We start from the raw sequence: 16,944 nt of genomic DNA on the forward strand, positions 1-16,944 counted from the left end.
GCAGCAAATATAGAAAATCTAAGCAGCAACGCCCAAGATCCGCCAAAGATCTGGCCAAAAGTAGCAGGCGTGTAAATTCCCACACTGCAGCAAATGCCGTCAAGCTAACCGTCACCCGAATCCCCCATCCATGGAGCTCCATGCCACACTCACCCATATACACATAACCGGATTGGCGGTGGCACCGCGACTTTTGCCCCGACATGGCAGCCGCGGCAGCAACGGCAGATGGGGCAGCAAATGACAAAGCCCCGCCACGGCTATGACATAATACCCAGCGGAAGATGCAACCAACGAGCTTGGTGCACCAGGTGCACTGCAAGCATGAAGAACTTCAAATACTTCGAGAAGGAATAAAATGCGAAGTGGGATTTCTTGTACTGGATTATAAGAATGTCCTATATTTTCTATGATACGTAAAAATTAAAAATTTAAGAAAGGGGTATGTGGCCTACTAAACAAGTTTTCTGTGCCAAAATTTGATTAAAAATGTCATCAAATTTACGTGTGAAATGTAAAGCTCTCTCTGTTTACGTTTTATTTCTCAGTGTACAGCGGGTGTAATTGATGTGGGGTCGTTGGTCGGGCGGGGGAGTGCTTGCCCATAATCATGAGCGGGCCCTGCGGCCAGCTGACGTAAGTGATGAGCGCCAGCGACTCCTGGCAGGCGGTGTATCGCGTACAATGCAACAAAGTGTCGTATGGTCACACGCTGCGTATGCGTAATTTGCGTTAAGCATACGACAGCGAGCCGCAACCAAAGAAGCAACAGAACCAAGAAGCGGTGGAAAAACAAGCACTGTAACGAACAGCAGACGACCACGAAGATGCGAGACGAAGCTGGAACGCCGCTGCGCTGCCCACGTTGACGTCGCACAGTGGGCATGGGCATAAAAATAAGTATATTTAAGAGGATACAGAAATATACCTAATAAGAAACAAAAATTTAGTTGTAATGCATTTTGACAATTACATTTTGAAAAATCGGAGTTCAAGTTATGCTACTCCTAAAGATTTCCTGCAAATACTTAAATACTTAAAACTTGGTTTGTATTTTATAACTATGTTTAAATGGATGTATTCAAGTTCGGATCAGATCATCGGAATGAGACACTCTATTTTCAAATAGTACAAGTATGAAAAAAGGAACTAAGTGTATATTCTCACATTCTTGCCCCACTGTGCACCACTGCGGCTGCCGCCTTGGAAGCAGCGCCGCGATGGGCTCCAAGTGGTTTTCCTTTCGCTTTCAGAAATCATTTCGCTTCGACAACGTGGACGATAAAGTCACAGATCGCGCATCGCGAGCCCGCTCTGCCCGCTGAACTCGCCTGGTTCGCCTGTTTCCTCCGGTCGGTTGGTGGTTGCTCCTCAGTGGATGTGGTTGGTGGTTGGCGTCTGGTGGTTCTGCTGTGACTCTGTGCTTTCCGCTGTTTGCCCAGCCAAGTGCGGCGGAGGCAGACGTCTTCAACGTCTCGCTGCACCTTCTAATGGGCTTTCCGTAGTTTTCGCACCTTGCGAAACACATTTCGTACGCATTTACATACAAGATCGAAGTTTGAAGAATTTTGCCCTGCTGTCTGCTCATTTCCTACATGACGGACAACTTTTTATGGCGATGATTTTCGCGTTGAGTTAGTGAAAAAGAAAAAACAAAAAATACAAAAAACCAAAGTAACAAAGAAGCAACAAAATTGTGCAGTGGGGGTTTTGCAACCAAATCCCTTCCAATACTCATAAGATTTCTGGTGTTGTGCCCTCTTGTTTTGCAGTGCGATCCATGTGAAAATCGACATTTACTATCAGCTTAATTGCTCTGGATTACTTATTGGATATCATCCTGATTTTGGATTATAAAAACTAATACAACATGCTGAGCATTAGAAATGCAATGATTGCCTTCCTTTTGGGTGAGTAAAACATTTAAATCTCAAAAAGGATATTCATTTAAAAGGTTGGGAGTTTACAAGTAATTTATAAATTGATTTCAACTTAAATGAAAATTTATTTAATTATATCAATATATAGAATTACTATGCATCAATTGCTTGTAATCTTTTAAGCTTTAAAAAATATCTTCCTAGCAACCAGAAAATTAATTTTGTATATTCAAAAACATGTACTTTCATAAAGTATAGATTTAAAGAAAGGCAAGAATTACATTAATTACATTATAACAGCGTAAATTTTTTCCTTGTGATATTTTCCCATTTACTGATGCAACTTTTTTGATCAGATGAACGTTTTTAAAAGTAACCTACTTTTAACTTTAGAAAAAAGTGTAAACTTTAAACTTTCAGATTAAAGTCGATATTCGATTAAGTACAAGCTTTCCATACGATTTTCCAACTAAAAACTAAGTTATGCTTTTTGTGCCGATCAACCTTCTCTATATAAACACACAATGTGTCTAAACATAAATGATAGCATATCGGTAAAAAAAAAATCGCATGCTCATTAGGGTTGGTTTTTTAACATATGAAATACAGAAAAAGCGCGGTGCTTCAAGGTCTATCGCGAAAGAAATTAATGGGATTCAATGGCTTTCATATCGATCACATTTGAAATCAAGCGTAATTTGCTTGGCAGTCCCCCGCAGCAGGCCGAAATGAAGACAAGGCTGAGAAATGGCAATTACGGCTAAGAGTGGGTCATCAGTAAACATAATTACCATACTGTAAATTATATTTCCAGTGAGAGTTGGAGTGGGACAACGCCCAATACAGTGGCTTGAGGGGATTTGAGCTGCGTGAGAGCCTCAGTCGGTCCAAAGTTTTGACCAATTTGTAGGTTCAGCTCAGCAACCAAGCAATTGAAATCGGAATCGAACAATCTGCAGTTGATGGGGGCAACAAAAGAGCTGCCACGGATGCCTTTGCTTTTGCCTGTGCCCCATGCCATCTGCCATCTGCCCAGTCATAGTTCACTGCCAAACAATAGGCTACTCTGCTGGGTGGAAAGTTGGGTTTGAAATTCACTTGAATTAAATGCGAATCAAAGTCGAGTTTCGGCCACAGCGTCTTTCTTTCTTCGAACTGTGCTGGATGGCTTGTTTTCTCTTTGTTTTGCATTTGGGGTTTCCTTTAACAATTTTTTTTTTTGGCATGATAAATGGGGGCGCACTGGGTTGCATAATTCAACCTGCGACTGCAATTTGCAGTCGTAGAAGAGGAGCTTTGTTCTGCAGCTTGCCATTGCAATTACACTTGCCTTAATTGCAGCGAAACCATCTTCCGCTGTCTGCAGAACAGAAGCCTCACAGCATAAAAAAGATATATGCAAACATAAGATATATCTAAATGTATATAAAAAGCCAAAGACAACAATGATACATTGTTCAATCTCAGGGTAATTAGGCAGACCCCTGGGTCAGTTTTGCTTTTAATGCCCAATGTACACATGTACGACAAGCGTAATCCATGAATTTGATTGACTTGGCATTTTAATTGAGCGACCCCTATGTGCCCAGTAGATCCGGTGAATCCGTTTCTTACCACAGCGATCGTATATCGTTTGTCTGTCCAAAATGCTAATGATGTCGCTCGACATCGCAAATACCAATCGATGCTCCGAAAAAGTAAATAAAAAGCGGTCTCAAGCACTCACAGAACCGAGTTAGTGGCTTCACAGCCTTGGACCGCAGCAAGTGCTCCAGCACACATAAATCACGAGCTCGTCTCGCAGTTGTAAGCGAAAGTGAAGCGGCCCGAAGGTCACTTGACCACCAGGTCACCATCAACAGCAGCATCGTCTCGATCAGCACCAGCATCAGTTGCCACCAAATACCCATGCGACTCGATTCTGGCACCACTTGAGGTGCCATTCGAAGACCAGACCTAACCAGATCACGATTTCTGACTTGTTTTTATTGTTTCCACTCTTGCAGCAACGACACTTTGTAGTGGATACGGATTCGCGCAGGCCCAGTTGCTCGACGAGGACGACGACCTGGCCTTCGGAAGACCATGGCCCACCTACAGCCTACAGAACATGCCCAAGACGCAGTTCACCTGCCACGACAAGATCCTGGGCGGCTACTATGCCGATCCGGAGACCCAGTGCCAGATGTTCCACGTCTGCGTCAAGCTGCCCGGAGTGGGGGTAAGTGTTGTTGTGCCCAGGTGCAAGGGCTTCTGGTTGAGATCAAGGCAGCAGTGGGTCATGTAGCGAATGACATTGGCGAAGAAATCGTAAACCGAAATAAATCATAAATAGGTGATTATATGGATATATTTTCTTGTTTTGACAGAATCAAAATGAAAGTACTTTACAATTTTCAATATATTTTTTATTGGCCAAAAATTATCACCCTATTGACTACCTTACATTAATCTACAATTTTAAGTTTTCATAAAGAGATAGCCAGCACAAAAATCATATATACAGCAGGCAAGGGACAAACGTTACAGAATATAGAATTTATGCTGTTGAAGGCAATCTTGATAGTGTTCAATAAAGATAATTTTTCACAGCGTAAAACTGGCGGGCAAAACGAAAGACTTAGGCAACGAACTTGCCGACAGCCATTGGCTCGGTTCCGTCGCGCCAGCTAAATGGCAAAGTGGCACAGTCAGATGCGCTGAACTGGGGAATGTGTGAGATGGCTCCAAATGGTTCGTGACTTGTCCGGATAGCCGGATGGCTTTGCTGGCAAAACCAGAAGAAGAAGACGGTTGACTGGCTGACCTTTAAGCGGGGGCTTCGCTGGGAGCCGAGTGAAAAGTACTATAGACTAGGGTCTTCCAGCGGGCTCCTCCCCGAATCGCGAATAGAGCACATCTGCATCCTGCCGCGGTAGTGGCAATGCTTTCTTGTGCCACCAACGCTGCATTGACTGGCATATGGAATCAAATAATTCGGACAGCTGGCGAAGCTGCCTTTGCTCATGGTACTGGATATCCAAGCTTTGCCGTTGCCACATTCCCTGGAATATGTCCGTGTAGCCGGCTATCTTGTCCTGGAACTTTCGCGTTTGATCTCTCAGCTCCATATGAATGGATAGCAAGAGATTGCTCTGCCTAATCAGTTGACAGTTCTTTTGGTCAATTTGCTGCTCCAAGTGGCAGTTCCTCTCCGTCAAATAATCTATGTCCATCTGAAGGTCCTTCAGCTTTTCAATGGACATTTCTGCCTCTGAGCGAATTTCCAGCATTTTCTGCTCTAATTGCTCACCCTCAAAGGTCATAAAGTCCTCCTTCGAACTATCGCCTGCTTCAAGGCTCTCCAGAAATCGCAGTAGCTCTTCCTTGTCCACCACTATTCCTAAAGCCTTATCCCTCAGGCAGCGATATTTAGCCCGCTCATGCCTTAACATACTTCTCCACACTTCGGCGGGCGAGCTAACATTGGAGTTGGGCGAGGGAGTGGGGGCCGGTGCCTCTAGATGGTCTCTGCTTTCCGGCGGATCCGTGTAGTTGATTATCACCGTTCTGCTCCCGTTGCCCATTAGTTGATTGAGTAGCCTTGCCAGTCGAATGTTGTAGTACCGAATGTGCGTCTTCGGGTTGTTGGCCAGTGCCTGGAGCAAATTGATAAGCGTGTCCAGGGGCGTGTTGGATTCGAGTGGTGGCGAATCCTCCGTCAGTTGCTGCAGGTGAACCAGCTGCAGTCTGCCGCAACATTTCCGCAACTGATCGCCATTCGTCTGCTTCACATGCACGGTGAAGATCAGGTGCGGGTAATCGCCGCCCTCAGCCACCTTGTCCATGACCCTCGCGATATATGTGTGTACCCCGCGGGACGTGGCCACAAAGTGATCTCGGGTTGCTCGGCGATTGCATCCCCTGAGGTTCACCACCAGGTCGTTCGACTCCCCGTTCAGTTGGACGTAACACACCGAAACGTGCACTTCCATGTCCGTCTCCAACTCGTAAATACGGGTGAAGAGCTCGTCCAAGGTGCGGCTGACCACATCCGACGGATCGCCACCATGGTTAGTTGGTTTCCCGCCACAGCTGAAGACTGTGCTGGTGCGTCCACTGAGGACCTGATCAAGCACCTCGCTGATTGCCTCCGCGCTCACTTCCAGTTGCAAATCAGTGGGAGATGTCAAGAGTTTGCGAAACAAGTAGACCCTCATCTCGCCGGGATGAGGCCACTTTATCTTCGGGCTGCATAACATAAAAGGAAAAGGAACAATCAAACGGAATAAGAAAAACGAGTTTTCTAAGCGGCTGTGACGTGTGAGTTTATACGAATGTTTTTTCAAGATAGAATAGATGCCAGCCTGTCAATTAGCCTACTGTTCACAGTAGTGTCACCACAGCTCCATCGAGAACTAGATCGAGAACGTTCACTTCTCGCGGCCTGCAACGCTTCCCTGCGGGCCAAGCCAAATGCCAAGTGCCAAGTGGAAATGCCAAAGTTTGCGACAGGCCACCGATCGCTTCTGGTTACTGTGGCATTCAAGTCGCCACACAAGGAAGCCACTGATTGGATATATGCATCTACACTGCCGATCAATAAAAGAAACTTCTAAATTAATTTGTAACTATTTAATCGGGGCATCGTAAGTCAACGTCTCTAAATTTGGAAAACGTAAAGTTCTTTATGATTTATCGGTATCTTTAGTGTTGTTGAAATATTTATTATTTTTATATCAATGATTCATTTATTTTTTCAATTGCAATGTTGGCGAATGTTGGCCCAGTTGTGACTGATTCAGTTTAAAGTTAACAAGCTGCAGCTGCTGCCTAGTTCTTGGCCTTAATGCTTTATTTTTTGGCTTAATCGAGTTCATATTTAACATTGAATTTTGCATGTTGCTCTGCCAATCTAATGGTGCTGTTTTTGGTGCTTTTGATGCTTTCGCTGTATTGCGCAGCTCCTTCATCGAAGAGCTAATCCGTTTGTCCAACAGGTGCAGGACTACCGATTCCTCTGTCCCAACACAACGGCCTTCGACCAGGAGCTACAGATCTGCGCCAATTGGTTGGATGTGGACTGCGACAAGGCAACCTCCTTCTACGACAATGGCCACCTCAACGATCTCTATAGCGGCGGAGACGAGAGTAAATCCGCCAACGAAGAGGAGGCAACCTTCCACCTTCAACGCGCCGAAACTGGTAAGTGCTAGATATACTCCAAACAAAAATGTAAGTTACTTAGTAATTCATCGGAATATGGCAGCAAATGGTATTTTATTTAGTTACTTGAACGGAAGTGGCAGCCGTGACTTGAGGTTATTTTAAACAGAGTTGTCTTTATTTGCAGGCGATGTACGTCGCTCTAAGGAGAACCACAACAATAACAATATCAATAACAATCGTGGAGCGGAGCAAAAACCACGCCATCGCCACAATTATGCCCAGACAGGTGGCAGTTCCAGTTCCAGCTCCAGTCCAAAATTGGAGATCACGCAACCCACCAAGCGACCCATTTCCACCTATTACACGCCGACCACTTCGGGCAGCACCACCACATCCACCACTTCGACCACAACCACGACGGAGCGCAGCTATTACAACAACAATTACAGCAACAATTACAGCAACAATGACGACTCCAAGCGTAAGAAACAATAGGGTCTTGGGATGCAGTGCCCAAAATTTAATCACGATCCCATCCACAGAAGACTTGGACGACATCTTCAAGGGTTCCCACAGCTCACACTTCTTCTCCAACCGCCACGGGGGTCGGGAATACGACGAGGAGCCCAGCCGTCCCAAGCCCAATGACTTTACGGATAACCAGCGCAAGACGACCCGGGTCACACCCACGCGAGGTGGTGCACGACCCGCTGCCGGTTCGAGTAGTGCGATCCCATCCAGCACCACTGTTCCCAGCACTACCAAGTCCCTGAAGAAGATCACCTTGCATGCCACCTTCAACACGGACTTTCTGGACAGCTCTCCGCACACCAAGAGTCCATCTTACAACGCGGTTACCACTCCGCGACCTAGCAGCAGCATCACCAGTCGCTTCAGCTTCGGCTCCAATGACTTTTCCACACAGGAAAGGATTCAGCCAACCACATATAATCCCAACAACGGTGCCTACCGCTTCAAGACCACCTCGCCACCGGCCAGCTCCACCAAGGTGACGGGCAAGGGAGTCCAGGACTTTGAGAAGCGCAGCAAACCCACGACGGCGGCTGTGCGGAAACAGAAACTGGGTCCCCAGGAGTCCAACTTCATCAACCAAAACGAGTTCGTGGATCTATCGAAGAGCACCAAGCTGCAGCAGCCCCAACCCTTCCAGGTTGCTCAGAATAAGCCGAACCAATTGGAACCACATTACCAGCGACACAAGCCACAGGTGACCCGTGTGGGTGGCCAGGAGCCAGCTCCCTTTTCCGCACCCAGTTCCAAGCCGCGCTCTTTCACCAGCCGGGGAAGCATCACCTACAAGGCCACCACCGAACGTTATGCTGACCAAGAGCTGTACTATCCCACGACCAGTTCCACAACCAGGGCCAAGGAAGCCTACACACCCACGACCTTCCGACCCACCACCTATAAGAAACCGTACGAGCAGAGCTACCAGACGCAGCTAACCCATCGACCCATCCAGGCGGCCACCAAGAAGGCAGCCAGTTCGGTGACCACAGCTCCACCCACTACCGCCAATCCACATGCCAATGTGGATGAGGACGATGGACAGTACCATCCGGAGCTCTACGAGAACGACTTCCCACGCAATCGCATCCGATTCCTGCGCAATAGATCCACCAGCTCGACTACCTCGACCACAAGTGCTCCTGTGGTTTCCAGCAGGCAGCCACATGGCTTCCAGCAGTCACATCATCATCTGAAGAGCCAACAGCAATCCTTCTACCAAAAGGAGCGCGAACGGGAGCGGGAACGGGAGCGTGAGCGGGAATCGGACCTCAGCGACGAGGATGAGCTCTTCAAGACCGCCCAGTCACTGAATTTTGGAGCGGCCAGCATTAACAAACTGAGGGCGGATATCTACAAGGCGGAGAAGACCTCGCAGCAGTACAACTCGCAGTACAGTCCGCAGCTGGCATCTAGTCCGCAGGCCAGCAGTAGCAGCACCACTAGCACCACCAGTACCACAACTAGCACCACCACCACTACCACTCGACGACCTCCAACCACCGCCAGAGCAACCACTACCGCCTTTACTTCAAGTGCACCACCCGTGGAGTCCAAGAAGTCGGCTAAGAGCAAAAAGGAGCAGCAGCAGCTGGAGAAGAAGGACCGACCAGCCGGCAAGAGGCCTCCACATGCAGACGAGGACACCAGCTACGATTACGCCTACTACGACACGGACTGAGCGGAAATCCTGCCCAGGACTCGCACTAACTACTTGCATAATCACACCCAATAGCCCTTTCCCGTACCACACATACCCCCTACATACATAGGTGCCACAGTAATTTAAAGAGAAATCCTCCCATGAATAGCATGCTCATCGTAATTCCAAACCCCATTTGCATACATATCTTACTTACGAACCGCTTGACACCCTTTAACACTCGCGTACATTCATTCAATCCGTTTCAGATGCGTTCTAATGAATTTCCATGCGTGTATCTAGTTATTTAAATAAAACGAATATTGTTAGTCGTTAGACAATTGTTAAATTGAAGCTAATTGGCAGCGAAAACCGTAATGAGGACCGGCTGGGGAATGTTTTCATAAATTCCATTGAACTATTTTGTACTTGTTGTCCAATATTCAATGAATTCACTACGAAATTGTATTAGCCTTAAGTTTTCTTGTAAATAAAATGATATGTAATTCGTAAAAATATTGTTTGATATTTTTTGGTACTCTGATGTTTCACTGATCAAATGAGCAATGTATAATTCAAAGCAAAAACTAATTATACTCGTTACTCGTAGAGTAAAAGGCTATAATATAGTAGATTCGTTGAAATGTATGTAACAGGCATATATTCTTGATCAGGATCAATAGCCTAGTCCAACTGGCCATGTCCTGCATTTAAATTAAAAAAATTACAAATTCAATAAAATTAAAAAATGACCCAAAGCTGAAGTTCTAAGCTCCATAACTCAACTTATTTTAATCGGATTTTGAAGTGGCATACCTCTAAATGTTTCTGGCGCAATTCTCTAAAAAACTGCATTTAAATTTAAAAATTGATTTTTTTTTGATTTTTTTTTTTAAATTTTTTTGATGTTATGATGTTTTACAAATTCAATAAAATTAAAAAATGACCCAAATCTGAAGTTCTAAGCTCCATAACTCAACTTATCTTAATCGGATTTTGAAGTGGCATACCTCTAAATGTTTCTGGTGCAATTCTGTACAAAACTGCATTTAAATTTAAAAATTTATTTTTTTTTTATTTTTTTGTTTTTTTCTTGTTGTAGAAATTCAAAAAACCTAAGAAATGTCATAAGGTTGAAGTTCTATACTCCATAACTCAACTTATCTTAATCGGATTTTGAAGTGGCATACCTCTAAATGTTTCTGGCGCAATTCTCTAAAAAAACTGCATTTAAATTTGAAAATGTATTTTTTTAAATTTTTTTTGTAATTTTTTTGATATGATGTTTTACAAATTCAAAAAACCTAAGAAATGTCCTAAGACTGAAGTTCTAAGCTCCATAACTCAACGTATCTTAATCGGATTTTGAAGTGGCATACCTCTAAATGTTTCTGGCGCAATTCTCTAAAAAACTGCATTTAAATTTAAAAATATATTTTTTTTTGATTTTTTTGTATTTTTCTTGTTGTAGAAGTTCAAAAAACCTAAGAAATGTCATAAGGTTGAAGTTCTATACTCCATAACTCAACTTATCTTAATCGGATTTTGAAGTGGCATACCTCTAAATGTTTCTGGCGCAATTCTCTAAAAAACTGCATTTAAATTTAAAAATTTATTTTTTTTTTTGATTTTTTTGTATTTTTCTTGTTGTAGAAGTTCAAAAAACCTAAGAAATGTCATAAGGTTGAAGTTCTATACTCCATAACTCAACTTATCTTAATCGGATTTTGAAGTGGCATACCTCTAAATGTTTCTGGCGCAATTCTCTAAAAAACTGCATTTAAATTTAAAAATGTATTTTTTTTTGATTTTTTTTGTAATTTTTTTGATATGATGTTTTACAAATTCAATAAAATTAAAAAATGACCCAAATCTGAAGTTCTAAGCTCCATAACTCAACTTATCTTAATCGGATTTTGAAGTGGCATACCTCTAAATGTTTCTGGTGCAATTCTCTAAAAAACTGCATTTAAATTAAAAAATTTATTTTTTTTTGATTTTTTTGTATTTTTCTTGTTGTAGAAATTCAAAAAACCTAAGAAATGTCCTAAGACTGAAGTTCTAAGCTCCATAACTCAACGTATCTTAATCGGATTTTGAAGTGGCATACCTCTAAATGTTTCTGGCGCAATTCTCTAAAAAACTGCATTTAAATTTAAAAATTTATTTTTTTTTTGATTTTTTTGTATTTTTCTTGTTGTAGAAATTCAAAAAACCTAAGAAATGTCATAAGGTTGAATTTCTATACTCCATAACTCAACTTATCTTAATCGGATTTTGAAGTGGCATACCTCTAAATGTTTCTGGTGCAATTCTCTAAAAAACTGCATTTAAATTAAAAAATTTATTTTTTTTTGATTTTTTTGTATTTTTCTTGTTGTAGAAATTCAAAAAACCTAAGAAATGTCATAAGGTTGAATTTCTATACTCCATAACTCAACTTATCTTAATCGGATTTTGAAGTGGCATACCTCTAAATATTTCTGGCGCAATTCTCTAAAAAACTGCATTTAAATTTAAAAATGTATTTTTTTTTGATTTTTTTTGTAATTTTTTTGATATGATGTTTTACAAATTCAATAAAATTAAAAAATGACCCAAATCTGAAGTTCTAAGCTCCATAACTCAACTTATCTTAATCGGATTTTGAAGTGGCATACCTCTAAATGTTTCTGGCGCAATTCTCTAAAAAACTGCATTTAAATTTAAAAATTTATTTTTTTTTTATTTTTTTTTGTAATTTTTTTGATATGATGTTTTACAAATTCAATAAAATTAAAAAATGACTCAAAGCTGAAGTTCTAAGCTCCATAACTCAACGTATCTTAATCGGATTTTGAAGTGGCATACCTCTAAATGTTTCTGGCGCAATTCTCTAAAAAACTGCATTTAAATTTAAAAATTTATTTTTTTTTTGATTTTTTTGTATTTTTCTTGTAGAAATTCAAAAAACCTAAGAAATGTCCAAAGGCTGAAGTTCTATACTCCATAACTCAACTTATCTTAATCGGATTTTGAAGTGGCATACCTCTAAATGTTTCTGGCGCAATTCTCTAAAAAACTGCATTTAAATTTAAAAATGTATTTTTTTTTGATTTTTTTTGTAATTTTTTTGATATGATGTTTTACAAATTCAATAAAATTAAAAAATGACCCAAATCTGAAGTTCTAAGCTCCATAACTCAACTTATCTTAATCGGATTTTGAAGTGGCATACCTCTAAATGTTTCTGGTGCAATTCTCTAAAAAACTGCATTTAAATTAAAAAATTTATTTTTTTTTGATTTTTTTGTATTTTTCTTGTTGTAGAAATTCAAAAAACCTAAGAAATGTCATAAGGTTGAATTTCTTTACTCCATAACTCAACTTATCTTAATCGGATTTTGAAGTGGCATACCTCTAAATGTTTCTGGCGCAATTCTCTAAAAAACTGCATTTAAATTTAAAAATGTATTTTTTTTTGATTTTTTTTGTAATTTTTTTGATATGATGTTTTACAAATTCAATAAAATTAAAAAATGACCCAAATCTGAAGTTCTAAGCTCCATAACTCAACTTATCTTAATCGGATTTTGAAGTGGCATACCTCTAAATGTTTCTGGTGCAATTCTCTAAAAAACTGCATTTAAATTAAAAAATTTATTTTTTTTTGATTTTTTTGTATTTTTCTTGTTGTAGAAATTCAAAAAACCTAAGAAATGTCATAAGGTTGAATTTCTATACTCCATAACTCAACTTATCTTAATCGAATTTTGAAGTGGCATACCTCTAAATTTTTCTGGCGCAATTCTCTAAAAAACTGCATTTAAAATTAAAAATTTATTTTTTTTTTGATTTTTTTGTATTTTTCTTGTAGAAATTCAAAAAACCTAAGAAATGTCCTAAGACTGAAGTTCTAAGCTCCATAACTCAACGTATCTTAATCGGATTTTGAAGTGGCATACCTCTAAATGTTTCTGGCGCAATTCTCTAAAAAACTGCATTTAAATTTAAAAATTTATTTTTTTTTTGATTTTTTTGTATTTTTCTTGTTGTAGAAATTCAAAAAACCTAAGAAATGTCATAAGGTTGAAGTTCTATACTCCATAACTCAACTTATCTTAATCGGATTTTGAAGTGGCATACCTCTAAATGTTTCTGGCGCAATTCTCTAAAAAACTGCATTTAAATTCAAAAATTTATTTTTTTTTGATTTTTTTTGTAATTTTTTTGATATGATGTTTTACAAATTCAATAAAATTAAAAAATGACCCAAATCTGAAGTTCTAAGCTCCATAACTCAACTTATCTTAATCGGATTTTGAAGTGGCATACCTCTAAATGTTTCTGGCGCAATTCTCTAAAAATCTGCATTCAAATTTAGAAATTCAATTATTTTTTAATTTATTTGTATTTTTCTTGTTGTATAAATTAAAAAAAAATTAAAAACGTCCTAAGGCTGAAGTTTTATACTTCATAACTCAACTTATCTTAATTGGATTTTGAAGTGGTATATCTCTAAGTGTTTCTGGAGTAATACTTTCAAAAAATTTCCATTAAAATTTAGAAAATTTGTTCATTTAAATTTTGTTGTAATTATACCCGTTACTCGTAACGTAAAAGGGTATACTAGATTCGTTGAAAAGTATGTAACAGGCCGAAGGAAGCGTTTCCGGCCATACTTGTGCCACGCCCACACTTTTAAAACATTTTTAGGTTTTTTTCATTTTATAATTTTTTTCCCAATTTCTACCGATATTCCAGAAAATGGTGAAACTTATCGTTTGCACTTCCACTAGCTAAGTAACGGGTATCTGATAGAATTGTATCCTGTTTTTATACTTTTATATAGATACATTGAGAAGGTTTTATTTTATTAAATTATAGTTAAATCTAGTGAAAACTCGGAATCTGCAAAATCAAAGATCCTTAGTCCTTGAACTTCTGGCGAACACATCGCGGCATGGGAAATAGGTAAACCAGCATGTTAAATGCGGCCAAGCCCACAGCAAAAGCGCAGGAGGCAGCCACATCGATGGTTTCCTGTGCAATAAGTGATATAATCATTCAATAAGATACCATATTACCATCCCACTTACATCGGGATCCGGCAATCCCAGTCGTTCGTGCATGAAATCCGCTGGCTTGGGACAGATCACGGAGGCGGTGGGAGTGCAGTTGAGTTTTCTCGACTGGAAGGCGATGCTGTGCAGCAAAGAGGATGCGTATCTCGTGTGGGTGCCCTTTGTGTTGTCCTGCAGCCAAGGTTGAAGTCCCTTGAAGGAGCTAATGGAAAATACCCCTTGAGTAACTCAAACTATAGTATAAGCACCTCCTCACTCACCGCACAGTTCCACTGGCCAGAGCAATACTTATGACAAGCACGTAGGTCACCGCAATGGCTGCGTTGAAAGGAACCTTGACCACCAAAAGAAACGCGATCGTGAGCTGTTCAGCCAGCACAAAACTGGACCAAAGGGCAACCAGCAAGTAGGCAAAGACAGTACCATTGTTGTACTTTACATCCAACAGAAGACTGAAAGAAATAGTCATATAGTTTGGAATCCCACACCCATAGTCATGGAACTTACGGATACACAACACAACTGGCTATTACGGCAGATACGGCGGAGAACGGTATGGACACGGAGTTGTAGGCAATCAGTAGAGTGGTGCCCGAATAGAGACCCTCTGGAGTATCCTGCGAAAACTTCTTGCGCCAAATGGGAACTACGAAATGGTTGTAGATGCTGAGACACCAAAAACTTGCATGGTAAATTGTAACTTACATAGAGATATGGTAGTCAAAACTCCACAGCCGTACGACAGCCCCAAAATATTAAGGATCATGCCGTTTTTGGTAAAGAATCCATGGGAATCGTCCTAAGAAATGACGTTTATTAATGCGTGAAATGCATAATAATGGCTTGTCTTACCCCGACAGCTGTGTAAAACGCCCATAGGGTGCTTAAGGCCACAGGAAGTAGCAACAGGCGTAGAAATAGTGTCTTCATACCAACGAGTCCACATGAGAAGGTCGATGCCAGTAGTTTTCTAGAAAGGAAATCAAATATGTTATCATATCCGGAAATAAATAATAAGCTATACTTACAGATACAACATAACCCAAACTTTGAGCTCCCCAGGCTTGCCATAGGCTAGGGGCACTTTGCCAGATCCCATGTTGTTCAGAGGAGCATCCGAAATGGGAGTTTCCCTGGAGAATCGTTCCACCAGTGCCTCGATCTGCTGGCTCGACTCCAGGAAACGATCGCGACTGCGACGATCCACAGTGGACAGGCAGAGATAGTACATCAGGGGATTCTCCAGTTGGGGACAAGGGAATCCAATGCCATGGAAGTACTCCAGCATGGCTCGAGTGCCTCCTGAGTAAACCACTCCGCCCAGGCAGAGGAACAGTGCCCTATCCAGGAATGGGAACACATCGGAGCGAGGTTTCTCCAGCGACAGAAGAATTCCGCAACCGGTCTTCTTGGCCGTGTTGGACAAAATCGATATCAGCAGATAGGCACTCAAAGGATCCAGGCCATGGGTTGGCTCATCCAGCAATAACATAACTAAAAAAAATTTTAGTTATAAAAAAAACCTTGTGTTGCGTGCATGATCTTACCAGGATCTCTGACCAACTGTATTCCAATGGCCAGGCGACGCGCCTCACTGATGTTAAGGTACTCCACTCTCTTGTGAGCCACTTGGGAAAGAGCCAAGTCAGCCAGCACTTGGCGCACTTTGGAACTCTTCAGATAGCCACTCAACTAAAAAGGGATTGGGCATTCTTTCTAATCTTATATATACGTGTATGTAGATATTACTCACTATGGTGGGGGTATAGTGCAGTGTTTGGGCCACCGTGAGACCAGGAACAAAGGTGCAGGACTGGGTGACATAGCCACATCTCTGTTGAAACAATGCTTTGGATAGCGGCGATCCATTGAGTAGCACCTGACCACGAGTGGCTCCATCGGCACGTCTAGAAATAACATCCAAAAGAGCCCTCTTGCCACTACCTAAAATTGGTAATATTATTATTACATCGTTTTAAAGACATATAAATCAGTAAAAATACCCTTCGAGCCCAGAATGGCCATAACCTCGCCACTGTGCACGGTCAGATTGACACCTTTGAGCACCAGGGCCGAATTGCCGGCTCCATTGAAACAGCCACCACCATCCACCTGTTGTTTGAGCCAAAAAGAAAACAAAGAAGGTTTAATAGAAGGGTTTTCCACGAGTCTGAAGAGAACGTACCTCGGTGGTGTGGAAAATGTTGTGGGCTTCCAGTACGTAGTCGCTGCCGATCATTTTCATAGCCAGCACTGGGAGAGCTGCTTTTGTTTGTTTATACTTCTCGTGCTCTTCGGCCCAAAAACACTCTGTTCGTCACTGAAGAGTGGTTTAGTTAGGAGCTGTTTTCCAGGGAGGGAAGAGAGAATATAAAGAGGGGATAAGAGAGATAGAGATATATAGAGGCTTGGTTGTACATTGATATTTGGTAAAAACTGAAAACAAAAATTGTGCGCCCGTAAATGTTAAAAAAATCCTATAAATAGTATATATAATTTGATACGCTCTAAAAGAACTTTAATACATTATAGATATTTTGGCTACCTAACTAAAAAAATATTCTTCTGTAGATACTTACCTCCGCGAACACGTCCTCACCAACTGAGCGCGCTGTTCCAACTGAACTGAAACTGTTGCTTGCCCACATAGGCCATTCCAATTGGCATGGCTCGCTCCAAGCCG

General features: G+C 41.3%; 3 protein-coding genes across 4 annotated transcripts; 1 reads left to right on the forward strand and 2 right to left on the reverse strand.

Annotated features, from left to right (window-relative positions):
* Positions 1 to 1,256: 1,256 nt before the first annotated feature.
* LOC6554150 (flocculation protein FLO11) lies at positions 1,257 to 9,704 on the forward strand. 2 transcript variants are annotated; one of them, XM_026983962.1, is made up of 6 exons: positions 1,257 to 1,352; positions 1,773 to 1,910; positions 3,887 to 4,101; positions 6,824 to 7,064; positions 7,213 to 7,509; positions 7,571 to 9,704. In XM_026983962.1, exons 2-6 carry the CDS (start codon positions 1,871 to 1,873, stop codon positions 9,235 to 9,237), a joined length of 2,460 nt encoding a protein of 819 aa, XP_026839763.1. In that variant the 5' UTR covers positions 1,257 to 1,352; positions 1,773 to 1,870; the 3' UTR covers positions 9,238 to 9,704. The 2 variants fall into 2 exon arrangements, with proteins under 2 accessions (XP_026839763.1, XP_026839764.1); XM_026983963.1 differs by having other exon boundaries at positions 6,860 to 7,064.
* On the reverse strand, positions 4,271 to 6,553 carry LOC6554151 (kinesin heavy chain). Its single transcript, XM_001981872.3, has one exon. It carries the CDS (start codon positions 6,119 to 6,121, stop codon positions 4,733 to 4,735), a length of 1,389 nt encoding a protein of 462 aa, XP_001981908.3. The 5' UTR covers positions 6,122 to 6,553; the 3' UTR covers positions 4,271 to 4,732.
* A 4,312-nt stretch (positions 9,705 to 14,016) lies between the features above and the next one.
* LOC6554152 (ATP-binding cassette sub-family G member 5) lies at positions 14,017 to 16,905 on the reverse strand. Its single transcript, XM_001981873.3, has 12 exons — positions 16,841 to 16,905; positions 16,447 to 16,604; positions 16,265 to 16,373; positions 16,015 to 16,205; positions 15,809 to 15,953; positions 15,290 to 15,755; positions 15,114 to 15,231; positions 14,967 to 15,060; positions 14,769 to 14,907; positions 14,522 to 14,713; positions 14,277 to 14,463; positions 14,017 to 14,220 (listed from the first exon to the last, which is right to left on the reverse strand). The coding sequence occupies exons 2-12, from the start codon at positions 16,504 to 16,506 to the stop codon at positions 14,107 to 14,109; spliced, it is 1,815 nt and encodes a 604-aa protein (XP_001981909.2). The 5' UTR covers positions 16,507 to 16,604; positions 16,841 to 16,905; the 3' UTR covers positions 14,017 to 14,106.
* Positions 16,906 to 16,944: the final 39 nt, after the last annotated feature.

This window comes from Drosophila erecta, unplaced genomic scaffold (assembly GCF_003286155.1).
Source record: "Drosophila erecta strain 14021-0224.00,06,07 unplaced genomic scaffold, DereRS2 tig00000000-arrow-pilon, whole genome shotgun sequence".
Taxonomy (NCBI): Eukaryota; Metazoa; Arthropoda; class Insecta; order Diptera; family Drosophilidae; genus Drosophila; species Drosophila erecta.

Coding starts and splice junctions, on each gene's coding strand:
- LOC6554150 (XM_026983962.1), top strand. CDS start 1,871: ATGCTGAGCATTAGAAATGCAATGATTGCCTTCCTTTTGG. Junction 1,911..3,886: donor AATGATTGCCTTCCTTTTGG/GTGAGTAAAACA, acceptor CCACTCTTGCAG/CAACGACACTTTGTAGTGGA. Junction 7,510..7,570: donor CAACAATGACGACTCCAAGC/GTAAGAAACAAT, acceptor TCCCATCCACAG/AAGACTTGGACGACATCTTC.
- LOC6554152 (XM_001981873.3), bottom strand. CDS start 16,506: ATGAAAATGATCGGCAGCGACTACGTACTGGAAGCCCACAACATTTTC. Junction 16,206..16,264: donor GGCCATTCTGGGCTCGAAGG/GTATTTTTACTG, acceptor TACCAATTTTAG/GTAGTGGCAAGAGGGCTCTT. Junction 14,464..14,521: donor CTGGCCAGTGGAACTGTGCG/GTGAGTGAGGAG, acceptor ATTTTCCATTAG/CTCCTTCAAGGGACTTCAAC.
- LOC6554151 (XM_001981872.3), bottom strand. CDS start 6,121: ATGTTATGCAGCCCGAAGATAAAGTGGCCTCATCCCGGCGAGATGAGG.